The sequence below is a fragment of the Mixophyes fleayi genome, chromosome 2 (assembly GCF_038048845.1).
Source record: "Mixophyes fleayi isolate aMixFle1 chromosome 2, aMixFle1.hap1, whole genome shotgun sequence".
Taxonomy (NCBI): domain Eukaryota; kingdom Metazoa; phylum Chordata; class Amphibia; order Anura; family Limnodynastidae; genus Mixophyes; species Mixophyes fleayi.
In genome coordinates this window covers 149,615,764-149,642,724 of record NC_134403.1, presented here as the reverse complement: position 1 = coordinate 149,642,724, position 26,961 = coordinate 149,615,764, and the positions used below count along the sequence as shown (strand labels likewise).

The 26,961-nt window shown below is 38.8% G+C and overlaps 1 protein-coding gene across 2 annotated transcripts in view; it reads left to right on the top strand.

Annotated features, from left to right (window-relative positions):
• Window positions 1–21,109, top strand: part of LOC142141590 (interleukin-1 receptor type 2-like) — a 33,973-nt gene extending 12,864 nt beyond the window's left edge. The window contains exons 5-10 of one of the 2 annotated variants that reach the window (XM_075200214.1): window positions 1,773–1,944; window positions 2,185–2,250; window positions 2,805–2,931; window positions 12,568–12,713; window positions 13,384–13,514; window positions 20,801–21,109. In XM_075200214.1, the coding sequence (XP_075056315.1) occupies window positions 1,773–1,944; window positions 2,185–2,250; window positions 2,805–2,931; window positions 12,568–12,713; window positions 13,384–13,511 (639 nt within the window). In that variant the 3' untranslated portion in view covers window positions 13,512–13,514; window positions 20,801–21,109. The remainder of the gene's footprint in view (window positions 1–1,772; window positions 1,945–2,184; window positions 2,251–2,804; window positions 2,932–12,567; window positions 12,714–13,383; window positions 13,515–20,800) is intronic. The other variant, XM_075200215.1, reaches the window with a different exon arrangement.
• The last annotated feature ends 5,852 nt before the right edge of the window (window positions 21,110–26,961 follow it).

Sequence of the window (26,961 nt, the reverse complement as noted above, 5' to 3'; positions counted from 1 at the left end):
GGGTACACAAGGCGTAAGAAATATGCATACTTACACCCCACAAGAGTGTAGAGATGGTTTAGAGAAAGCATGGAGACAGCATTTACAATCAACACTGCCAAACACTAAGGTCTTATTGCCCAGTATACTAATATAATGAAGTTATATACAACAATTGAGTACATACACTTGCGCTTCCGTTCATGCCCATAGATGTTCATAAACCAAATGTGCTATTCATCATTGGATGGTATTCCTCGCTTAGGACTCAAAGATGTCATCATATGAAATGTGTACATGTATGGAAAAACACAAAAAAAACATACAAGACCACATAGCGTATTATGTAAACATATGATCTAATCCTTTCAAGTCCACCACCAAAATGATAGTATGTGTCAGAGTCCTAAGATATGTCGTTTTTCCTCACAACACCACACTCGTGATATCTTCTCCTCAAAGCCCCTCTCGGGTATATGCTTACATCTCCATAGAATAATTTGCGCTTTTCAAATCCAAAATCCTCTTCCTCATACAAACAAATATGGATAATGTCTCCAGAAGAGCGATGGGGCATGGAATATATAAAAAAAGCATACGAAGACAACTTCGTGCATTACCCCAAAATACACATTTAATATCAATGGAACAATAAAAACAATGATAAAACTAAAAAGCACACTTGTGCAAACGTATCCACATAATGATATAAAAGTCCCGTACCGGATGGCAATGTGTATACAGCCTGTGAAGGGATCCACTTATAGATGGTATCGCTGCAGCTTGGGATCCAAAACACAAGCACGTGTCACACTGGTCACTCGGTCTCTGGGAAAAGCCGCCAACGCGTTTCAACCCTGTCCGTCGTGGGTCTTTTTCAAGGCATATAATGAAGTGTTATATACACATTAGAGAATATTAACAGTCGCATATTCTATATAAAGTGTAATTAAAAACAAATACAAATTAAATGAGAACCTCTGTTGAATTCCTCTTTACACCGTAAAATGGGAATCGTCTCTCCTGTATTGTCTGTTATGGAATACGAATCAACAGCTGAAACTTCATATAATTTAGCCGCTACACTAATGAATTATGTACAGGAGAGGTCAATGCACATTCAGCCATCAGAAATCATGATCAACGTCATTGTGTATCATATCGCACCAGCCGTCCAGCATCCGCAAGATATACATCTGCGGAAGTGTATATACCTAATTGTGTGGCAATTACTTGACCATGTCCTTACTGTCCAGTTCTGACTCTCCAGGCGTAAGGAGTCACAAGTTAATAATATGCAAAAGTTTGCTTATGGATGTATGGTTGTGTATTTTTGGTCTGCATCCACATTACAGAATGCCTATCGTACACAAAAAACCAGATGTAGATTCTACTCTAAATGAGCCCCTTAATGGACGGTTTTCTTATTTATCGCTGCAGTATGAGCCGAGTTAGCTCATCTCTTAGTGTATTGTTTGTGCATAGAAAAAAATATTGTACAGGGTGATTCAAAGGTCGCAGTACACCCTTTTATTTCAAAAACTCTACAGGAAATTGGGAAACCTGAATACTCCAGTAAGGTATGGGTGACGTGGTCTATCTTTTACGGTATGTACCAAACATGGGCGCCATCTTGAAATCGGCCAATCGGCCCAATTCCTGTAGAGTTTTTGAAATAAAAGGGTGTACTGCGACTTTTGAATCACCCTGTATAGGCGTCAGGATAACATGCATGTATGTTGCACTATGTGATGATAATGCTGATATATGAACATTTTTTCTTCTTTCATTAGGATGGAGAACCTTTGCTAAATAACTCCAAATTTAAATACTTGGACGGCAACACACATGCTTTCATAAATGATGTGCGCGATAATGATGAAGGGTTTTACAAATGTCAGTTAGCATTTACCCATGAAAACATAGATTTCACCATTTCAAGGATTATCCATCTACGGACTATAGGTAATTTCTAGTCTAAGGACACAAACTACAATATCATAGTGTGACTTCCTCTCACTAAATGTTGGTCATAATACACAGGAAATATTATTTGTAAACTGTCCATGAAAATGAAAAAATAGGAAACTGGAACCTCTAAGTATGACATTCTTTTTCACATGGTTGTAAAAATGTTGTGCTCCATTTTTTTAGATACTCATTAGTTTGTTATATAACAGCTTTTTATTACTTTCCCATATATAGGTCAAGAGAAGAAACAGCATCCTGTCATTGTGAATTCAAGTCGAAAGACAATTGTAGCTGCCATAGGTATGATAAAGGGGAGGTTGATTTAATGATGCACTCAATGCCAGCTTTTGGGTGGTGCACAGCGCCCCACTTTTCAGTACTTAATGTCATTCTCCTGACCTTTTTCTTTTTTTATAAACAGCTTTTGCTGTAGATATATTTACTGCCAAGTTCAATAAGCTACTGTTTATTGCAGAGATAGTTATATAGTTTATAAGGACCTCACACAAAATTACATCTGCAAGCAAGCGTTTGGATTTTGAAGGTACCAATTCACCTACAATTAGTATGTACGTAAATTCATTTTGGCATCACAGCATCAGTGCACATGTTTTTACACAAACTAAGCAACAGGTTAATGGCACTACTGGTCATTGGGCAAAAATCCACTTACGATCAGGAAGGATGCTAGGGGGGCCACATGCAGGCCCATGGACATCTGTCATGTATTCTACTGATCTAGTCCCACTCGGTACTCCAAAATTTTGGTCCACTAAAATAGAATAATTCATTATGCCACATTCTATTGAATCAGATTTCTTATCGTTGCCTAAATATGCTTGTTTCTCCAAAAGGTTCCAAGTTAGTGATTCCATGCAAGGTCTTCACAGGCCATGGTGAAAGTAATGTGTGGTGGTTGGCAAATAACTCTTTTGTTGAAGATCTCTTTGAAGATGGTCGTGTAACAGAAGGGATGTTACAGTAAGTGTTTTATTTCATATGAAAATTGAAAAAGAGCCCAATGCACTGTATTAGTGAGAAATACTTTGTAGTGTGTATTGGTATTTAATAAGCAATGTAACTTACAATTTCACTTTGCAGCTTACAATTGCAAAATGCAAGTGTTTTTTAGTGGAAAGAAAACAAAGGGAAATTAATCAAAGAATAATGGTGACTAAACATGAATATATTATTATTATCGTAGATTTGTAAGGCGCCACAGAGCTCTGCAGCACCGTACAGTAGGAGAAACAAGACATACATAAAACAGGGACATGCAAGATAAGCAAAATAAATGCAGACATGAGAACAAAGTGTATGGAGGATCCTGCTCATGAGAGAGCTTAGATTCTAAGTGGAAGAGGGCACAGTTGAAACAAGAGGAACAAATGTGTCTCAGAGTGGAGATTGGGACAGTTGTGAGGGTGCATTAGTGTGAATAGTATTATCGGGGATAAGGAAGCTCTAAATAAGAGATTGGGTTTCAGAGAGTGTCTAAAGATTTGAAGGCTGTGAGAAAGTCTGATTGAGCATGGTAGGGAATTCCATAAGTGGGGGGCAACACAGGAGAAGTCTTGTAGGAGGGAGTGAGAGGTGGTTACCAGAAATGAGACAAGGTGCAGATCAAAGGTACATCTAAGGGGACAGGGAGGGAGAGTATTTTGATTTGAGATGTATGAAGGGGTGGTGTAGTTGAGGGTGATGGTGATGATTGGAGTTTGTGGATTTTGGCATGAGAAAATATCTTGTCGAATGGTGTTGATTTTGTCTTTTAAGTAGGTGTCAAAATTATGGGCTGTAAAGGAGGCAGGTGGAGGAGGTTTGTGAAGATAGCAGATTCATATGGCTGAATTATAACCAGTTCATACTGGATGGCCACCCATTGGTGCCTTACTATGCAGGGAAGCCTACTCAGTACCTTCTAGGGTTCTTATAGTCACTCAGGCAAATGCAGTTAGAAAAGTACAACATTACATTTATTGTAATAAAAACAATCACTAGAATACTATATACAAACAGTTAATAAATGCCAGGCAGATTTACCACATTATATATCCCTTACCCACTAGCCACTAGCTTAAGGAGCTTCAGCCACCTGGATGTCCTGACTTGCTGTATCCCAAACGCTTGGCCTGACAATCTCTCCTCTACCAGTGTGGTAGGAGTCAAGCCCGTGGATTCCCTGTTCGATCAGGCCTACCAAGTAACAAGTTCCATGGAGTTCTTTTTAGCTTCATATGTACCAGCAGGATGCTCAGTCCAACAGAAGCCTAGACTTCAATGCTGGATTTCTTTCCAGGATCAAATCAAAAAGAAAACAACGAGCAGCCTTTGGTCTCACTCTTTTCTCTATATCAGAGGTGTCAAGACTCAGTCTCAAAGGGCTGCCAACAGTTCATCTTTTCAGGATTTCTTTAATCATGCACAGGAGAGTTAATATTTTTGGCCAGAACAGTAATTATCCCACCTGTTTCTACAGACAGAAATCCAGAAAATATGAACTGTTGGCAGCCCTTAAGGACTGAGTTTGGACGCCTCTGGTCTATACCCTGAAGATTTCCCACACTCCAGGGGGATCCTCTGATAGTAGATGTCTGTCCAAAGGGACTGTTACTGGGCTGTCCCTTCTCATTTTAATACATCCCTTGGTCCCCTATTGGGATGACTCCAAGGAGTCTGGTGGAATACAACCTGAGACAATGGGTACATACTCAGGTTATTTAAGGGGCAATGCCAATATGATTAAATGACACTTCAAGTGTTAACTCCTTACAAACTTTTTCAGGCAGAACTAGCTTCCAGCTGATCTGGACTTCCTGTAGAGAAAAGAAGGGGGATGATGAGTGCAGCTACAGCCGCCACACCTGTATCTTGTAACTGTACTCCACCCGATCCTTACTCATAACCCACCTGGTTTCAGTTTAAGAATAATGCATAACAGCATGACCGCAATAACAAACACATTTTTACAATGGGTAAAATAGAATGAAAAAGTATTCTATATAGGCATAGCTACACTGTCCATTTATCCACATGTAATTGGACACTGCATTTGCTTGGGAACATTAACAGGGCTGTAAAAAGCACATGTTCGTCACATTTTGTGAGAAACAAAGGACAGACTAGTTAAGGTGATGTCAAACTCATTTCATCACAGAGATGCAAGTGGGCAGAGAAGTGAGTTAAAGGTGGCAAAGAGGCAATGTGGGTTAGAAGACTGGGTGAATGATAGAGATTTATAGAATGTTTGGCAGTTGAAAGAACGGTTCTATAAGATGAAATGATTAGAGATGTTCACTGACCCCCGTGTCCTGGTTTTGGTTTTGGCTTTGGATCTGAAATAACTTCATGTTTTGGTTTTGGCAAAACCGCCCTTGCGTGTTTTGTTTTTGGTTTTGAATCCCTATTTTTTTTCTAAAATCCCTATTTTTTCGGTGGTAGTTAGCATATCGATGCTGACTACCCCGACACAATTTACCCCGACGTGGAGAGACCGAAGGGCTCCTTCCCCGACCAGCGTGCAGGGCGGCTTCTGTGTAAACTGACTGGAAGTCATGGCAATCCCTGAAGAAGCCGGCGACAGCTGATGACGTCACTGATAACCGCGACACAGTCATCGGTGCTGTGAAGGGGGTAATACCCCCTTCAAAGCCCACTGCTGCTGCTCCTGCTGCTGGGAGTGGATCTTCAACCCAGAAGCAGACCAAGAAGAAGACTACTAGTAGTTTACAACCATTGACTGTTAAACAATCCTTTGCAAGAGGAAGCAATTATGAAAGCTGTAACCCAGTCGCAAAGAGGATTACAGACGCCCCGACGACTATGCTAGTATTAGCTCTGTGTCCAATATCCACTATTAATGCAGCTGGTTTTAGACCAGTGGTTCCCAAACTGTGTGCCGTGGCTCCCTGGGGTGCCTCAGCGATCTCACAGGGGTGCCACGGACAGGGCTGGTGGTAAGAAAGGCGGGGGACTACTTAGTAATTATTGTGGCTTAGGGGAGCCTTGAAAAAATTATGGAGACCCTAAGGGTACCTCGAACTGAGAAAGTTTGGAATCCACTGTTTTAGACAGTTACTTCTGTCCCCGTTACCAAATTCAATCACGAAACCATTTTACTAGAAAAGCTATTCCTCATCTCTACCAGAAGGTTCGTAAAAATGTAATTATTGTGCTACAAAATGCCATTCTACCCACTGTACACTTAACCACAGATATGTGGACAAGCGGAACTGGGCAAACTAAAGATTATATGATTGTGACAGCCCACTGGGTTGGTGATTCGCCTTCACCAGCAGGGGCAGCAGCAGCATGTACCCAAGAACATCACATTTTTCTGAGGCAGGCTACTCTGTGTACATCTGCTTCACTAAGAGGCATATTATTATTATTATTATTGTAGATTTGTAAGGCACCACAGTGCGCCGTACAGTAGGGAAGACAAGGACATACATAAAACAAGAACAGACAAGGCAGACAAAATGAATGGAGACATGAAAACAAAGGGTATGGAGGACCCTGCTCATTACAGAGCTTACATTCTAAAGGGAAGAGGGCACAGCTGATACGAGGAGCGAGTGTGGCTCAGAGTGGAGATTGGGATAGCTGTGAGGGTGCATTAGTGTGAATAGTGTTATCGAGGATAAGGTCACCTCTAAAAAAGAGATGGGTTTTCAAAGATCATCTAAAGATTTGAAGGCTGGGAAAAAGTCTGATTGAGCATGGTAGGACGTCCATAAGTGGGGAGCAGCACGGGAGAAGTCTTGAAGGTGGGAGTGAGAGGTGGCTATCAGAGAGGAGACAAGGCGCAGGTCAGAGGTAATACCGCTGACAACCTTTTTGAAAAACTAAGGGATATCATTGCAACATGGCTTATCCTGCTTGGACTCTCCTGAGGATATGTGATTTCTGATAACGCCACCTATATTGTTAGAGCATTACAGCAGGGGGAATTCCATCACATTCCCTGTTTTGCTTACACAATCAACTTGGTGGTACAGAACTTTTTAAATATTGACAATGACATGCAGGAGATGCTGTCTGTGTCCCGAAATATTTAGGGTCATTTTCGGGATTTTGCAACATCATGTAGGAGAATGCAGCAGCTGCAAGAAGAATATAATTTAGGGGGAATGTACTTTAGTCCAGCACAGTGGAGAATTATTTCCGTGTTGTGCAAGGTGCTGAAACCACTCGAAGTAGTCACCTGTGAAGAGAGTGCAAACACTGTTAACTTGAGTCAAGTGATTCCCCTAATTAGACTTTTTGAAAAGCAGCAAGAGAAATTGAAGGAAGAAATGAAACAAAGCAATTCCGCTAATTATGTTGGACTTGTAGGTTAAGTACTTTATTCGCTTCGCCAGGATCCTAGAGTTATCAACATCTTAAAACCGGATCAATACGTTTTGGCAACTATGCTTGATCCTAGGTTTAAGAGCTATGTCTTCTCTTTCTTTCCAACTGACCCAGATCTCAAGAGATGCAATGAGCTCCTGGTCAGCAAACTGACCGTTCAAGTGGTACATGAGACAATGACGTCTCCTTCAGTTTCTCTGTAAATTCCTGTTAGGAAAACACTTAGCTTTCCCAAGACACCCAGTGGTGATGCAGATGAGTCTGCACAACATTTTGACATTTGGTCTGGTCTAAAAGAATTGCCCAAAAATCGTGTTAGCTCTTCCGTAAAATAAACTACAAATTCCATGAGGAAGGCAATTACATCAAAGTACACAGACTTCTGTACTGGTGGATTCCAGTGGGGGTGAATTAGTATTGTTTATGGATGATGTACACACTGATGAGGTTGAATATGATGACAGGTGCTGAGATCTAGCTGAGAGACGGGAGCTAGCTGATGCTGGTATGCTCGGAAATATTTTGGGTAGAATGGCATGTTGGCAATTTCTACAGTAAACTTTCACCTTTATTAGAGAGGTGTTTTGTTTCTTTAAAAAGGTACAAGCTTTTTATGTACATTTTTGTTTCCCTGACTTAAAACCACTATGCACTTGAACATAGGCTTTAGCACATGAGGTAGAGGGATTAGTATCATCATGAATGAGACTGGAGAGTAACAAGAACAATGTGACTGAAGACTGGAGAGTGACAAGGACACTGCCACCCCTCCTGTTTCTGTATGAGCTACTGGAGACTTGTAATAACACTGCCAGCCCTAGTATTTGAATTTCTGTTTCAGCACTAAACTCTGCCTCCTCTCCTATCTCTGGGTGAGCTATAGCACAGTACAATGTAACTGCAGATTTTGAAGAAGACTGCCAACCCTATTATTTCTATTTCAGCAATGACAATTAGAAATGGAGCTGTCCTGTTGGTGTGTGAGCTATATAACACCGTACAATGTGACTGCAGATTTAGACCAAGACTGCAAGCCCTATTATTTCTATTTTAGCAATGACAACTGGTAATGGAGCTCTCCTGAATGTCACTGGGGACTTTGAAGAACACTGCTACCCTTCCTCTTTCTTTTCTAGCTATGACGCTGCCCAACTGCCCTAGAGACTGCCAAGAAACGTGCTACCCATTCTGTGTCCCTCTGTGAAATGGCGCTGGATCACCGTAGAGGGCGGTACTTATAGAATCCAAAACTCGCGAGATCCGACGATGTAACAATGACATTTTCCCTCGTTTTCAATTACGAGGGCACGTCGGGTTGGTACTCGGATCTGCTAATTTCGAGTGTGTTCGGTTCTCGGGGAACCGAGCCTGAGCATCTCTAGAAAGGATGGATTTATAGTGGAGCAAAACAGATTATGAACGAGATTTCCTACAGTGGCACTCTATAGTGCAGAAGCACTTTTGCAGTTGGCAGGTCTGTTTGGTGTGCCATGGTTGTTGTTTGAATCATCAGAGATTTTATGGGGTAGCAGGAGCTGCGCTGTCTAGGGCTGAAGTGAATGTTTTTGTTGTAGGAAGAGGCAGCCTGATTAGGGCAGGACAATGCTGTCTTAGGAGAGAATAGTTGTTTTAGTGAAAATAAGAAGTGGACTGGTTTAACAGTACTTAGGTGTCGTTGTGCACGTGTTGATTTGGGTGCAGGTGGAAGGGCATGATGTAAGGTGAGGCTGAAGGAAAGGAGGTTGTGGTCAGAGAGTGGGAAGACTAAGTTGGAGAAACTAGAGATGGAACAGTAATGGGAGAAGACAAGGTCAAGAGAGTGTCCATCACAATAGGTGGAAGATGAAGCTCACTGGGAGAGATCAAAGGAGGAAGTTAGTGAAAGACATTTAGTGGCAAAAGAGACAGTGGGATTATCAATGGAAATGTTGAAATCACCTAGTATGAGAGTAGGTAGTTCAAAGGATAGGAATTAAGTGAGCCAGGCTGCAAAGTTGTCAAGGAATTGGGAAACTGTACGAACGGTAAGTTAAGTTTCATTAATGGCAAGGAATTTGAAGGATTTAGAAATAGATCATGAATGGATGCAAGTTTGTTCTAAACAGATCTGGCATTCCATAGTGCACTGGAGAAGAGAGAGTAATGAAGATATTTGGATAAGGTTTGCAGGATTGCAAGCACGGGGTGGATGGAAAGATCTGGGGTGGTACGAGGAGTGTGAGCAGATAGTGATTGTGCAGGTCACAGGATTAGATGAGAAAATGCCAGCAGTTATGAGAAGCAGAGGGTGAGAAAGAGGAAATGCGAGGAGGATTTGTGAGTGTGAGGTTTATTGCTCTTTTTGTGGGTTGGTGAGTGTGGTGGGTGCAGGAGACAAAACAGTTCATGTGTACAGACTAGCGAGGAGGGAAGTAGTGATGGGGAAGTAATAGCAGGGGAGGGAGATATAGGATGATGGAGAAAGCAAAGAAGTTTGGAGAGAAGTGTGGTGACGGTGAAAGAGTGTAAATTGAGTAGGTGCATGATGGAGAGATGTGAATGAATGTGTATTAGCTAGGGTAGGTAATGAGAGAGTCGAAAGGAACAATTGATCCAAATTGTACAGAGCAATGGAAGAGGTGAAAGATACTTTACCGCCCCCTGGCTGGGGTTAATGGAGTAGGCATTTTCTGCAGCTCTGAAATGACGAGATCCAGGATGATGACAGTTGGGTGCAGAGGGTCCAGCAGCCAAACAGAGATGGCAACAACAATCACAATTGAGCTCTGTGGGCAGCTGAACAGATGTTGAAACAGCAATGATAGTTGTGCTCCGTGGGTCCCACAGCTGAACAGAGATGGTAGTTTTGTAGAACCTAAAACAGCTGTGTTTTTGGTATGAAGTTGATATTCAGCGCTGCTGTAATGTTTGCCAACAGTATTCAGAAATATCCAAATACTTACTCTAACTTTCATCCGCATGCCATTTTTTTTTGCCAATCTACGTACTGAATAAATGAAAGGCCAGAATAGTTTACCACACAATTTTATAAGGCAGCTAGTCAAAAAGGTTGTATGGTAAGAGTTACTTTCATAAATATAATGTAAAGATTTTTCTTTCAAGCACTGGAAACCTTAATGTTTGAGGGCCCTTAAATTATTGACAAAAATCATAGCCAAACTTTTCTGTGCTTGTCCTAAGACACAGGATTTTCTTGGGCAGTATCCCACTTTTTATGTGAAATGCCATGTTATATTTTATATTTGTAAATATAATAAAATTTTCCCATAGATATTAAATAAATGGTTCCTGCCCCAGAATAGTCTACAGCAGTGGTTCTCAAACTTTTTCTGTTCGTGGCACCCTTAGAGTCTCCATAACTTTTTCAAGGCACCCCTCCAAAATAATTGTCCTGTTTTATAAGTAGTTGGGTCAAAATAACGTAATAAGTATTTAGGTCAGGACAGAAATACTTAGTAAGCTGTTTGCAAAAATAACACATAAATCCAAGGCAAAAGAATATTTTTATATATTTTTTTCAATTATATTTCTGTCAAAGAATAATTTACAGCTAATATTAAGATGAATAAGATCAAACACAATAAACAAAAAACATGTACAAAAATCATCACACTGTGGCCATTCACGATCACACTGTGCCCTCCTTTATCCACACACTGTTTTGCCCCCCTCCATCCACACACTGCCTGCCCCTCTTTATCCTTTTGCTCCTCCGTTGCTGTTTCCGATCACCATTTCCCCTCCCCTTTCTTTACTTACCATACTTGGCTTTCTGTCTTCTATCTTTTATTACCAATCTGGCGGCGCCCAGGACCCAGCATCCACCTGTGTCCTGTCGCTTCTCACTGAATATGTCGAGCGTGATGATGTCATGCTCCACATTCAGCGAGGAGGGAGGAGGATGCTGGGTCCCGGCGCCGCCGGATTAAGTATTTTTTTTTTTTATTTCCTGGCCTCGGCGGCACCCTTGTGCACACTTTGGGAACCGCTGGTCTACAGTAAGTTGTTTTGTATTGTACGGATCTGAATTACAATCTAGTGGTTATAAGTGGTTCTGCTTCTTCCTTTTAATAACTTTATTAACATCCATTGGACATTAATGTTTCTTTTACTTGGATGAATGCCAAGCTCATGCAGCACCCTAAACATACCAGTGAATTTGTGAAAGTGATGAATAGAAGTGTCTGGGTTCCTGTCAAAGCAAATGACACAAAGATCTAGTTTTGAGAGGAGCCTCTATTTCAGAGTCCTGCCAAACTGAAGGATACAATCTCTGCATGTGAATCCTAGGGCTTATTGAACTACTTATAGACACTACGCTACTCCACCACTTGGGTGGCTCAAATGACCAACATTGCCTTCATTAGGATACCACTCAGTACAAAAGTGGTAGTCTCCCACTGCTACTACTTTCATTAGAACAGGATAATATTATTCCTTTTATGTGTCTGTAAAGCTGGCCACATGGTACCGGAGGATCATTCCCCCCAGAACCGGAACGTGACCGCACATACAGGCTTATAGCACTTATTTTCCAATCACATTTATAACATGTTTGGTGATGATATTTAATTATTATTGGGCATCCGTTTCATTTTGGCATCATTTCATCCTTGGCTCGCACAATACTGAAGCTAGCTTTTAGGGACTGGATATCCCAATACTAGACTGTGGCTGCCAGGAAAGGTGACTTTATCCACCAAATAAAAAGTTAGAGCAAAACAATTTGAGTTCTTTATTATGCAGAACACAAAACTTGAGAGATGGTAAAGTTATGGCATGGTTAACAGTCTTGAAGACAGAATACAGACCAAATAGAAATAGTAAGGAGAAGTGCTTGTTAGCTATAGCAGTAAGGAAGGACATGGCAACAAAAGCCAGAATGCAGGAGTCCACAAGGGGCTGAGACACAATGTTTATCATCACAATATAGTGTTAGCTACCCAACTGATTTTGACCTTCTAAGTTCCAAATCACAATCCTGAAGAAGTTGTTTGCTTGTTAGATTTAAGGCAAACATTGATGACAGACAACAAACAAATAGGGTCAGAAACAAACAAAAGTTGGTATAAGGGAAGAACAATCAAGAATTGCACCCAGGTTATAGTAAGATAGAAGATGCCAAGATTGGTAATGAGCAACTGTGGCCACATATACACTGAAGAAGACACAAAGAATAATAATTCCTTAAAATGTAACCAAGACTATTTGTTTCATGCACATAAATGTTATAAAAAAATAAAATCTTATTTTTTTAATCAGAACAACCACGGAGACTGATGGTCATTACTTTGAAGTACCACTGATTTTTGAAAGGATTAAAGAAGAAGATTTTAGCACTGATTTTACGTGTGTAGCCAAAAATGACTACGGTCAACAAGTTCTGCCAACACAGATAAAGCCAGCAGGTAATATAAATACTGTGACTTACAAAATGTATATGCTATTTTTATATGAAGAGGAATGGGTACAATGCATACACATTTAGTTTAATTATTGTTTTTAATCCTTAGAACATTTTAAATTGATAGTGGTGGGCAAAACATTGCAAAATGCAAGCCATTCGCACATAAAATCAGAAGACGACGTTTCAGAATTCTTAAGTTTGGTGAATATGAAAATGTATTTTAGCCTGCAGGGAAATTTGTGAGCCCCTGATCTTTAAGCAATGGTTTGCATTTTGCCATGTTTTACCACCAACAATGCATTGGTAGGGAAAGCCAATTATTGAGCTTCATGGGAGATGCGTTTCAGGAACAGCTGCAATGCTAAACTTTGTTCTTATGACATACAAAATATACTTATTATTAATTAGATTCTATGGGGGCATATTCAATTGTATTGAATCCCCGCGGCATTAAAACTATTACCGTTATTACGCTCTATTACCGTAATGACGGTAATAGTGCGCGCGCCGCAAGATTCTTGGCATTTTAGCCCACAATGGAATATGCCCCTATATTTTACTTAAACTCTATTTTAGTCACTCTTTATTTGGCCTGTCACTGTACATTGTTGTTTAATTTATGTTGCTGCACATATTAGTAAGCATATTTGTTATTTTCTACATTTCTACAGCCTCCTCTTTTGCCTGGTACATTGCAGCAGTTCCTGCCCTTGTGGTTTTCCTGATTATAGCGATTATTTTCATAAACAAACACAGGAAATCTGGAAATAAGAAAGATTATTCTCTGGTCAAGTTATAAATGGTAAAAGTTTCTTGTTCTTAGCCTATTAAAGCAGATTATTCACTTCTGTGCAGTATATACAACTACTTGTACATCGGGGGTACCCTTCCCCCCCCCAAGGGGCGCATGCAGGATTTTTAGGGGTTTCCCACCACCCAAAAAAAAAATAAAAAAAAAATATGCGAGAGAGCTGCGGCGCATGCTCATGCGCCGCAGCTCAGTTTCGGCAGCACTGTTATTGTACAGCAGCCACGGCACTGTCAAAGAAGCATCCGCGGCGGTGCTGTATACAATACAGGACTGCCGCGGACGCTTCTTTGACAGCGCAGTGGGTGCTATATAGTACAGTGCCGCTATGTGGGACACTTCGTTAGCGGAGAGGAGGGGTTTCTGGAAACCCAGAAACCCCCCCTGCGGTCGCCCCTGCCCCTCCCCACAATTTATCAAATGAAAATTAGTGTGGCATGCAGCAATGATATCTATCACATTTCTTACAACAGTGCTAGCCAGTACTTTATCTAAACTGCATATGTTCAAGCCATTCTAAAGATGTGCCATGAAAAACAATGCAAATAAAAACTATGAATTGATTTTCTGTGAACATGGACATTGTTTAATACCTTAGAAGTCCCTAATAAATGTTGGGCGGTATGGTGTAAGTAGTTTGTTTCATGGTCCCATGAGCTGTACAAACCATTTTCAAATGCTGGGTGTAATATATATGTACGACAGTTACACGAGCGAAATTTATATGGTCAACACCATAATGTAGATAGGGTTGAAAAGCTGACTATAATGATATTCACAGTATTGTTAGGTCAACAATTCACATGGTCGACAGTATTGTTAGGTTGACAATGCGAATGTATACTTATAAGTGGGTACGTAATAAAATAACATTCAGCTTTTAGGCTGTCTGTGTTACTATGTATAATTTCATGAATAGATAATAAATTACACAATTTATTTTCTGTGTCTGTAAAAGTTGCCACTATGTCACCATGTGCTATGAGAACATTTGCATTGATTGGGACATAAGGGAAATTGCACTCTGCTTTACATTGTGATAAATGTTTGTAACATTTGTTTGAATTATATTGCTATTATAAGCTTTCTTTAAACTTGAACTGCTGAAGTTCATCTTGATATATCGGCTGCTGATATTATGCATTTCCTTTCTCACATTATTTCATTTCCCTAGACAACAAACTGTGGTTTACGAACGCCTAACTGGGCAAACTATAAATAGTATTTTAAGATGTTGTTTAATATTAAATATAATTTAGTTGTACAATTTATGTCCCTAGAAAATGCATACAGGGTCTCATTAGATGCCTTCTTGTAATGCAGCTTTTTTTTAATATTTCGATATATAGTTTATTAGGGCAGGGTACATTTTTTCCTGATTGCAATAATTCTGGCAATAGTTATCACGACCTAAAAATGCTGACTACTATAAGGGCGACATGGAGGAAATACAGACTTACCATGAAACAGACAGACACCATGTCCAACACGCCTGATACACGTCTGATATAAATTGCGACTCTCAAAACGCTGCCAGTGGGATTCTTATCACTTAAAATGATATTGACGGTTTTAAGGCGGCAATGGCTGGACCCACCACCTGTCTTATTTGGAACCCCTAATCTTAACCCTAAACCTAACCGTTATATTACATTATACAGGCGGCGGGTCGTGGCATTTTTTGCTCGGTATAACTATTATAATTCAAAAGAAAAGGACTAGAAGTTATTTCAACAAGTGCACCGTTGAAATAACTTCTAGTCCTTTTCTTTTGAATTATATTGAACCCAAGTTATCGTTAGCACCCTATGTTAGATAACTATTTTAGATATAAGGAAATAGAGGGTTATTCCCCAATCTGTGCGACAAAATTTATCTTTCTTTCAGTTCGGTATAACTATTGTCAGAATTATTGCAATAGGAAAAATGACTTTAATATACTGTAGTTGTCACTTTTCAACAAGTTGTTACTGCTGACAATGAAGATAATATAGATATTCTCTGCAAGAGTTAACACAAACTCACAGCAGATATGATAGTCTCTCAATGCTTTCATCTCCTCACTGAGCGTCTGCAGCATATCAGAATGATACACACCCTTCCTTCTCATTGGTGGAAAGGGGGTGTATAGTAATTTAAATGCAGGCAGTGCACGAAGGGAGGATGAATGTATTAATATAAACCATGTCTAAAAAAGATATATATAAATATCAATGTACAAAGTAGACCAACTATTACCCATCTAAACCGCTGCCCTATGCCCAGGCCCATGTGGACTTTGTGCAAATTCAAACACTTGTATCTTGGTCTTTGGCATTTTGTACTGTCCTAATAAGAAAGGAGTCAAAACTGTATTAGATTTGAAATGGCTGAAATAGCATGGAAATTACTAAATAGGCTCTACATTATAGAAAATGAAAATTATAAAATCTTGCACCTAGACAGCCTATTTTCTTGGGTTGAGTCACAAAACACACTGTTTCTTTGAAAAAACAGCATTAAAACAGCGGGTAATACTTACGGATAATTCATTTTCCACGAAAGATTCCATGGCAGCCATAGCTTTGGAGGTGCAAAATTGACAGCCCCCTTAATATCTTCACCTTCAGTAGCGCTCGTTCATGCCTCCATTCTGCTATAGGTCCTGAATTTAATGAAAACAAAATGAGTGACAAAGATTGCTGCAACTCTTTTAAAAAGCCAAGTGGAGCTGAATTTTGAAAACATAGTAACATTGTGGAAGCTGGATTTTAAATTAAGGAAGACCTTGTTTTTACCTACTGCGTAATAGCCTGGTGTAGAAGGTGAGGGGCGCTATGAGTATATTCGCTTAGGGTGGTCTAAACCCTTAATCAGGCCCTGCCCCTACACCAGGCCTGGCCAACCTGTAGCTCTCCAGGTGTTCGAAATCTACAAGTCCCTTTGCCAGCAGATAGGTAGAATACACCTGGCAATGTATGCTGGAACTTGTAGATTCACAACATCTGGAGAGCCACAGGTTGACCAGGCCTGCCCCTACACTAACAAAACAACCACCACTACCTGCCCTACCAATTTTAGAGATAGAAAAAGAAATAGTGGAAGAGAATGAGCTACTTAATATACCATCTGTGGTGTGTTTTCTAACCCGTGTCTACCTAAAGGAGAAAGGAAGGCTACCCAAAATTATGGCTGCCATGTAGGATTGAAGAGTAAAAAACATAAGGCATTGAAAATAATCTGATAAATATCAAGCAAAGCAGAAATTTTACTTATTTTAATTCTTTAGTCCATTCTGGCCAGGGAGATGAAAGGAGTTACATTAGGCAGCTGAATTTAGGTGGCTGAAAAGTGCAGGAAATATTTTTTAAGCTGAAGAGATCTGTGTAATGTTTTCCCTGATAAGTAACACACTAAAAAAGTGATAATATTTTAGTTACAAATTTTAATGTATTATAGAGATAATTATGTATAAGGTCCTCTCCTGATCTCCTCATCACGTTTATTTTTTTCTGATATTGACCAAACATTAGGAAAATTACTTTGATTCCTAATCAATAACACAATATTATTACCTTCAGTCTCAATTTTCAGTCTTAAGTTCTGAACTAAATATAGTGTGTCCCAACTACATTAAGGACATGTTATCGGGTGATAAAGTCAAGACAAATATTCTAGATAACAGTTCTGATGGTTTTGAAGTTTATATTTTTCGTTTACCTTTTTTAGTAGGGACAAGTAGAGAAGATATTATTTAAACCTTGATACAATAATACTGCACATTTTGGATATGGAGGAATTTTAGTTTCAGAATAAAAAATAACCCGTTTTGATATAAACTTTGATATGATTCCTGGGGGTATATTTTTTCAGAGCCTATTAAGTAATTTCCATGCTATTTCAGCCATTTCAAATCTAAATATATCCCCTGGAAGGAATCACTAGAAATACTGAAAGTATTACCAACAATAAAGATATTATCATATTTTTTTTAGACATTCATTTTTCCTACTCTCATTAGAAAACATTAGAAAAATACTAGATATTCTTACAGAGATAATAAAGATTAAAATGAATATGTGACAGCTTTGAAGAGAAATACAATGATTAATTCTCCACTTGCCTTGAAAGAGAAAAAGGCAATGTGTTCATGATTTTGATCCACGCGCTTTGTTCATAAAAAAGAAAGTCACAGACATAAGGCATAAAACAAAATATTAAAAAATACCAGAAGGATATTGGATATTCTTACAAAGATTATTTTATAAAGAACATAATAAACATGTGATGGTTTTGAAGAAAAACACAATGACTTACAAATGTACAATTGCCTTAAGAGTGGAAAAACGAATATGGCCATGATTTCGATCTACATGCCTTGTTCCTGTATGATCTAGAACATAACACAATGAAAAAGAAAGTCACAGATATAAGACAAGATAAAATATAAAAAAAATTCTAAGCATAAAATAATGGAACTAATATAAATTCTGAGATAGTTATACAAATTATTTGTATTATTTAATGTTATCTGTGACTTAGTTCCAACGAAAACTATGATTTAAAAAATGAAATATAAAGTAAGAATTTTGTTCGCAAGTGACAGATATAACAAAAATAATAAAATTAAAGTTATTAGAGATAAGGTTATGTGGGTTACGATTAATCTAAAATTATAAAATCTAATATTATCATACAATGGAAAAAACACAAATGATCCAATAATAATTATTTAAAATAGTACCAATAAGGAAAGACTCGTGTAGAGGAACGAATAAGATCACAATTATTTGACATTTTTATTAAATATCACTAACTTAGATCAAATCATATGTAATTATTCTACACATCACAAGATATATCGATCACAATAAAATAGACATCCATAGCTGTCATTGCTTAGATCAACCACATATCCATTTGACAATGAGTCCTATACTTATATGTAATTGCCAAAATACAAAATGATTGGCTACAGAAGGTTTGAAAGCTCCACTCACCCACTGAAATGGCTTGCCTTGAGAGAGCTTTGACAGCAAAACCAGCATTTGCATTTCACAATATGCGTTATCCTTATGTAATTTTAACATATATTGTTATTCTACAAATATAGTAGTGGTACTATAGACTATTAATTTAGCAAGACGGCAGTGCGGTTTATCAAAATGTGGCTATGAACTCTAGAGCTAATAGAGCATGGATTAAATTAGTGTTTGATAACCTATCAAATTAAAATATTAGGACACAATCATTACAACAAAATCCCTAAAAGATTTTAATCCGTTTTAAAACTGCAATTAATATAATGTAGCATCAGAGACTTACAATCTTAACTATATTTCCAATGCAATACTTCTATGCCGATTATGCTTTCCGTACTGGCCGATAACACATATATAAGAAACAGCAGGAATTCGATTTGAATGATGACAGATTGGGATTAGAGTCATAATTACCTCTAGATTACCCAAGCTGGGATATATCATCATTATATTTTGGCCAATATTGATAGTAAATTTCTGTCACTGAAAATGCAGCCGGCATTCTTATATAGTGCTGAATCATTTAAATCTATTGGTGCTGACATTAATTCTAGTTGTCTTACCATAGACTGCTATTTAACAAATCGAATAATGTAGCAAACCAACCTAGTTAGAACTATGAAGATTCATGGAAATCTAGACAGAATAGACTTATATTAATTAACCATATGACTATACTATGTTTGTATCATTGCCAAATATCTCATTGAGGTGACAATAATATAGTGACAGTCATAGGCTATAATTTTGAATTATAGTAACAACAACCATATTTCTGCATTATCGAGTACTCAAGCCTGCCCCCTGAGCTAACTAACGATTCATTTAGAGGTGAGCAAATTGTCCATATATACATTTTCACATGATCATTGATAATAAATAAACTATAATCTCCGCAGGCTAATCAAACGGAGCTATTAGTAAAATAACATATAGTGATGATTTGCAATACCTTATTACTGTGAACCTTTTAACACTGCATGATTAATTTGTCCAAACGCATTCTTTACTGTAACAAGCCTCAGACAAAATACAGTTAAACATTTAGTCTTTTGCCTACCGCCTATTAGCCTGGTGTGAAAGGCGAGGGGGTGCTACGAGCATATTAGCCTAGTGCAGCCTTAATCAGACCCATGACCCATTGAGGGTGGCACCGTGTGGTAGTGAAGATGATCGCAAATAAATTAGGAAGAGGGCAGATAGGCTTGAATAAAGAAAACAGCTTTAAGGTAATGCTTGAAATATTCGAGTGAAAAGGCTAATCTGATAGGGCACAGGATTTGGCTAGGCCAGCGAGGAGGTTACAGTTATCAAGGTGAGAGATTAAGAGAATTTTAATAGCTTCCATGGAAGCTACCAAAAGGGGGATGGTCAACAGTACTGAAGTAAGCAGACATGTCAAGAAGGATGAGAAGGGAGAAGTGTCTCTTAGATTTAGCGGAGAGAAGGTCGTTAGTGACTATAGTGAAGGTGGTTTCGTCGAAGTGGAGGGAGCAAAATCCAGAATGAATTGGGTCAAGGAAGGAGTGAGAGGAGAGAAAAATAGATAACAAGTTTGGCACAAAAGGAAGGAGGGAGATAGTGTGGTAACGGGAGAGAGGCAGGGTCAGGAAACATTTTTTGGAGTATGGAGGAGACAAGAGCATGTTTGAAGGAAGAGGGGAAGTTACTGGAGAAGAGGGATAGTTTGAGGAGATGGGCACATTGGCAGGCCTCAAAGACATGGCATGGAGGAGATGAGAGGGTAGGAAGCCAAGGGTGCTTGTGGATACATTGAGGAGACTAGAATGTCTACATTTGTATGCCTGATATAGATAAACTGCCGTGTTTTGGGTTGGGTATGAGAGTCATCTTACACATGTAAGTTGCAATTTTTACAACATTATCTTTACAAATATATATTTGGGGTGCAAAATGTGTCAAACTGTAAATCATGTCCCAGATGTCTAGCTGTTGTATGTACAAAAGAGAAGATGTGTCTATCACCAACACTGTTATTGAATACTATGGTAATGTCTGGGCTCTCTGCATCACATACTCATTACGGTCTTAGTTACAAATACTATGTGCAAATATGAAGGTCAAAAAACAGCAAATGGACCGACCTTAAGTGAAACTTAAATAAAAAACTATTTTGAAATGGAAAGTTTTCTTTTTCAGAGTGTAGTACATGTAAATACATTTTTTGTAATTTAAGGTATACTGTAGAAAATGTCAGTTTACATGATCTAATCTCTTATTCTAACTTCCTCTTTCTAGGTATTATGTTCTGGACATTGATAAAGAAATCTATTAGAAGATCCTAATACATAGTGGATTGCATCTTTAACCAATGGATGTATTAACTTGTCTGCAATTACATTTTAGGTTAGCAAATAAAATGTGCAATTGTATACCTGTTGTGAATTTCTATTTCTATGTAGTCAGTATAAACTGGTTTATTAAGGAACAGTTAAAGCTATTATCATTTTTGTCAGAAGTATACAGTATATGTAAAACGTGTTAATGACAATTCTTTGTTTCTCCATCTAGTATTGACTTTACTCTGTAATGTAACATAATAAATAATCATTGTTAAATCACTGGGAATTATTTTATCTTTTTATGTCCATAGTTTTGGATGATGTGTGATATTACTCTAATAGTATATAATAATTATATTGACAATGCAGGTAGAAAGTCTGGTGTCTGTTTATGAAACTGTCTTAAGGTCACCATTAATTTACAATGCATTTAACTGTTTACTACTGTATGAACTACAATTACACTGTAATGTCATAGACCCACATAAAGTAATGCCCCTCTAAGACATAATTGTTTACAACATGTCTGAGGAGCCTTGTTAATGTGGTGATAAACTATTCAATGTTTTCAAAGTTTGCAAAGAGGGAGGGCATGAATTAGATTGCATATCAGTCATAGTACCAGGCCGCACTGCACAGACAGTGACATAAACTGCATACTGTTGATGCCTCTCATCATTGCACAAACTATTCTACCTGATAACCTTAATACTCACAACAATAAATAAAGCCACCGCCACAAATTGGGTTTTGGCAAAAAGGTCACAGTTTATTGATTGACATAAATTATGTTGGCGGCAAAAGCTTCTGCAGGTCAGCTGCCAAATAATACCTGAACCAGCAATAACCTAAATTGAAAGATCACAGAAATTTTGCAGCAGCATATGGGAGGGTGTGAGGGAAATTGTTCAGCGAAAGAGGCCTAGCAGCCACTGGGGGAAGAATATATAGGACAATCATAGGCCACTCCTACTTGCACACTGTTGGCTGGAGTATGCAGTGAACTTAACCCCTAAGAGGTAAGTAAAATCACTTGGCACAAACAGATGCTTTTAAGTGTGTTCGCTGTATGGCCTCATTCAGCTTAGGGCTCCCTAGGTGCATAGGACTGATATAATCATTATGGGCACAGTGCTGCACAGTCATTGGGGGCATAGAGCTGAAATGAATGGTGGCACAGGTGTGGCATAATCAATATACGCACAAGACTGGATACATGAGAATGATATGGAAAACCCCATTTGTATTTAATTGTGTTATTTCTTAATGTTTTTGTTACATTAGCCATGACATGCCACTTCTTCACATTCTTTGCAGCCGAGTTGGTGAAAAGCTGTGGGTTCTCACAATTCAATGGGTTTGAGTGGCAGTTGCAGACAGTCACAATGATACATTCCTTTACTGTGCATTAATGTAGTCTGAGAATGAAATCACTTGGTGGCTGACTTGGATCACCCTTAGGATGGAGTGCCCTATGTGCTCATTTTAACAACAAATTTCCAGGCTTGGCACATGGAAGAAGTTGCTGGAACAAAGAGTGAGTTATGTAGGAAGTACTGCTGTCTCAACAGACTCTAGGATCAGCTTATTTCAATATTGTTGCACCTCGCCCTGTTGAGGTCTTCTAGCTTGTCTTTAACTTCATCCATGTCTGATTTTAGCGTAGTCAACTCTTGGTTTGCAACAAATATCAGTAGATTCCTCTAATGAAATCACCGTGGGCAAAGAAGGATTATTATTGAGATATATTTTACGAAGAGCCATTCATCTATTGCTGACAGCTTTGCTATATTTGCAAGACGGCTCAAGCATTTTAATGGTGATAGATCATCATGCTGACAAGATTGTGCTCATTGAAAGAAAAATGGATAAGTCTAATGAGAGGACATTGCTGATGTTTCAGTGGAAAAGATCTTACTTAATCAAGCATCTATAATAGCTGAAGGAAGAAAGTCTCTGAAGCCACAGGATTGTGAAAGTATAAAGTTTGCTAAACATAAATTCTTATGACTTGGTAAATATCTGTTCAAACATAGATGTTTTAACCCTCTAATCAAGGTATGCAGTCAGCTTTAAAATTATAATAAGACTGTGGAACATATGATGGCTACATAAATTGGCTTTCACCATCATTTGGTAGCAATTTCTCCAAGCGATATACCGTATTTCGTTGATTCTAAGATGGCGTTGATTGTAAGGCACACACTAATTTCAGTACTACCAACAGAAAAAAAGCTTTGATTATATGGAATTGCGATCGTTTCTCCAACGTCGAACATTTGCTTCACTAAAATCAAAACGTCGACTTTCAGCTCTATTTCCGTGTTCTTCTGCATGCACAATAACTTTTTGTTTCAATGTGGCTTCGTAGTGCATTAAAAGATCAAAATGAATGAAATGCAGCTCTACTATAATGAAATAATGGATCCACACTTGCAAAGAGCGGTACTGTATGTGTAGGGCGGGGTAAAGCATCAATGGTCAAACTTCCGCTTGCTATTCTAAGTAACACCCACGATTCTAACAAGCACCCTGGTTTTAGAGATGTTTATATGGGGAATAAAGGTGCGGTTTAGAATCAAAGCAATACGGTATATCTTAAGATTGAAAGCCAGCTGATGATGTTTGTTCACCAAGTTTTGTTGCTTATTTTCATTTAGTGTTATGTACCTTTTAGTGCAAATGTATATTTACTAAACGGCGGGTTTGAAAAAGTGGAGATGTTGCCTATAGCAACCAATCATATTCTAGCTATCATTTATTTAGTGCATTCTACAAAATGAAAGCTAGAATCTGATTGGTTGCTATAGGCAACATCTCCGCTTCTTCAAACCCACCGTTTAGTAAATCTAGCCCTTAGTGTTTTATGAAACGTTATTAATGATCTATTTACAGGTAACTATTTAGCGCTGTTATTTTCTTGTATTTTTATTTCAGGAACTACAGACACCTGTAACAGCTGCCATAGTTATCTTGGTACTCAGCACCCTATCATTTGGTGTGTTTATGTCTTCTAGGGGTTTCAGATTCTCAGGTTTTCTGTCTGTAACCACCCTGGTATGCTAACCAGTTCTGATCCTATGATGCCTGCCCTGACTTTGGACTGTCTTACTTTGTCTTATTCCTTTATGTGTTATACATTCACCATTCACTCCTGTCATAGTGCCTTACTGTCTCTCCACTTTGAGGTGCTGTGGTTAGTGGCAACTTTTGGCCTGAGTGCAAACACAAGTGTGGTAGCTGTTAAAATGAAGCAGTCAGAGGATCTAATATTTTTTTAATAGTCAAGTTTATGAAGTTGTGGTATTCTACATCAATCCGCCCTCTGTTAGCTCTGGTATCATCTAATTTATTTGCCCTACTCTGTCACCTTGTGAAGATACCAGGTTTTCTGGCCCAATTCTATCCACTTCAATCTGGCTGGCCACCCACGGATGCCTTCCTATGCCAGGGAAGTCTACCCATACCTTCTAAGATTCGTATAATCACTCAGGTAAAAGCAGTTAGAAAGTAAAGCAATACATTTATTGTAATAAAAACAATCACTAGATTATTATGTACACACAGTAAATTAATGCCAGGTAGGTTTACCACATCATCTGTCCCTTACCCCACTAGCTTAAGGAGTTAGTCAATTAGCTGTCCAGACTTGATGACCCATGGATCTCTCTCAGCTGCATATGTAGACTCTGGTAGAGAACGACAACTCAAAACCAGATCTTCCATCTTACATGAATGAAATTCCAAAATGAACACCACCTTACCCCCTGGCGTGGCTCCTTATATCTAGGGTCAAATTTCCACAGTGCTTTCCCCTTCCTCGGCAAACCCCTGGGTCTCTCTCTTTAAACATTGGTAGGTCCTGGATCAGGAGGTTGTAGGGGGGGAGTGAAGATGAGCTGTGCCTCCTCAGAAGCTCTCTGCTGGGACGCAGGCAAAACGTCTCCACTAGTCCTATGGAGAACAATGAATACTAATTGGCTTCCCCCACCTCCAAAGATAAGGTAGCAGTCAGCCCCTCCTAAAATTAACCCCTTACACTACAGTTACAGGGTCCCCAGCTGTTCCATGCTTCCTGTAGAGGAAGGAGGGGGCGGGAATGAATGCAACTCCAGCCCCCTTACCTGTATCGTGGACACCACCTGATCTTTACCCATAACCCACCCGGCTTCACTTTAAGGACAATGAATAACAACCTCACTGCCACATCATCAATATACAAATACACAAAATACATATTTACAATGAGCTACAATGTCCCCTTATCCACATGTAATTAGACACTGCAGTGGTATTTTGTTGAGCTGGGGAACAAAAGCAAGGGCTATAAAAAGTGCATACTATAATCCACATTTTGTGAGAAATGAGAAACAGGCTGGTTACAGTGTTAACAAATTAGTTTCGTCACACACCTCTTCCAAAATTCTTATTAAATGCTTGATATTCAAGGCTATTTTTTCTTACTTGGATTTTACTATTCTCCTACCTTGCTTGCATAAGGCAGTATGGAGTATAGTAAAGCAACTCATAATTATATAAGTGATCAATAAGAACATAAGACCTATTACAACATATAGTATTACAAGTTAATCCGTGCATGATACTCATGCATTCTAGTCAAATGAAGCTACTTAAGGTCTTAAAAAGGTTCTTGTTATGCATTTGGGCCTAGCCCAGGCCTCCTCAGGGGAAGAGTGTTACTTCCTGACGCAAGCGCCCTTTTTAATGTGTGTTCATGAGGTAAAATTACCTCACGAAAATGAGTTTGACCCCTCAACTCGTAAATTTAGCCTTTACTACCCCTCCCACGGGGGGCAGGGGGGATGATGGAAGTTAACTGACTTCACTATTCTAGATTTTTTGTCAAATAATGTCAGTATACCAAATTTCAGGTCAATTGGATGAGCCCTTTCTGAGAAAATAGTTTTTTTCCACACACACTGCTAGGCTTTTACTTTTATATATTAGATAATGCTAAGAATTTAGTAGGTCAGTGTATAACTCCGCCCAGCAGGTGGCGCTGCAGCTTGTTGTTTTTTTCCCCACACACAGACTAAGACACGTCACTAGGCTTTTATATTATAGATACCTGACATCCATTGGGATAAACCTGCACCTAGCCACAAGAAAGGATCCAATGTCTGTCTGCTGTTTTTCCTTGACTCTTTCTGTAATTTGCTAATTTTGTTATATGCCCTTCAACAACATCATGCTGTTCTGAAATAAAAGTACAACACTCTTGGCCTATTAATTTGCATACTCCTCTCTCTGCTAACAACATATCAAGTGCTTCTCTGTTTTGTAAGGACACTTTTCTTATTTGAGCCAATTCTTCATTTATGATGGAAAGAGATACTTTAGCTTCATTTATCACCTTATCTAAAACTTCTAAATATTGTTGCAGTTTATCTGACAATATCCCAAACCCTACTTGAGGGAAGAGTGAATATCGGAACCGTTTGTTTTTGTATTCTACCCCTCACTTCTGTATCTTAGGTACTTCTGGTAAACTATATCTTATCACTATTGCAGGGATAACTGGGCCAAGGAAACAAGTTCCATTAGCCCCAGCCAGTAACCACGAGTAAGCCCTTTTGCCAACACACAAAATACAGCCCCCTAGGCAACATAAAGGAGACCTCATAACTTATGGCCTGGTCCGCTTTGTATCAATTAAAATAATCAATTTTGTAAGAGGTATTACACTGGGGTTCGGAACATGCCATATCTGCATTTTTACATGTCTTTCATTGTGTCACTTTGTTTTGATAAAATCACTGATACATTAGCATAGCTGCGATCAGAAACTCCTCCTCTACATCCTTATTTTTTTAACCTGAAATTAAATGACCCTTTTCTCTGAGTCCGTGCAATAAATTTTCTTACCCACTGGGCTCTGAAATGGCAGGTTTTGTTTCTAGTGTCCCACTGCTCTGTTACTTCTCAAAGACACTGGTACTGCATATAAAAGGTGTCTTTCCTACTGCGGGTGGAAAATAAATGTAGGTCAGTCAAATTGCTTGTTTTGCAAGAGTCAGGAAACAGACAATATGCATTCGGCATAAAGATGATTCCTCCAGCAAAGACTGTTGTGGCTACTGTGAATGCCCAAAGTTA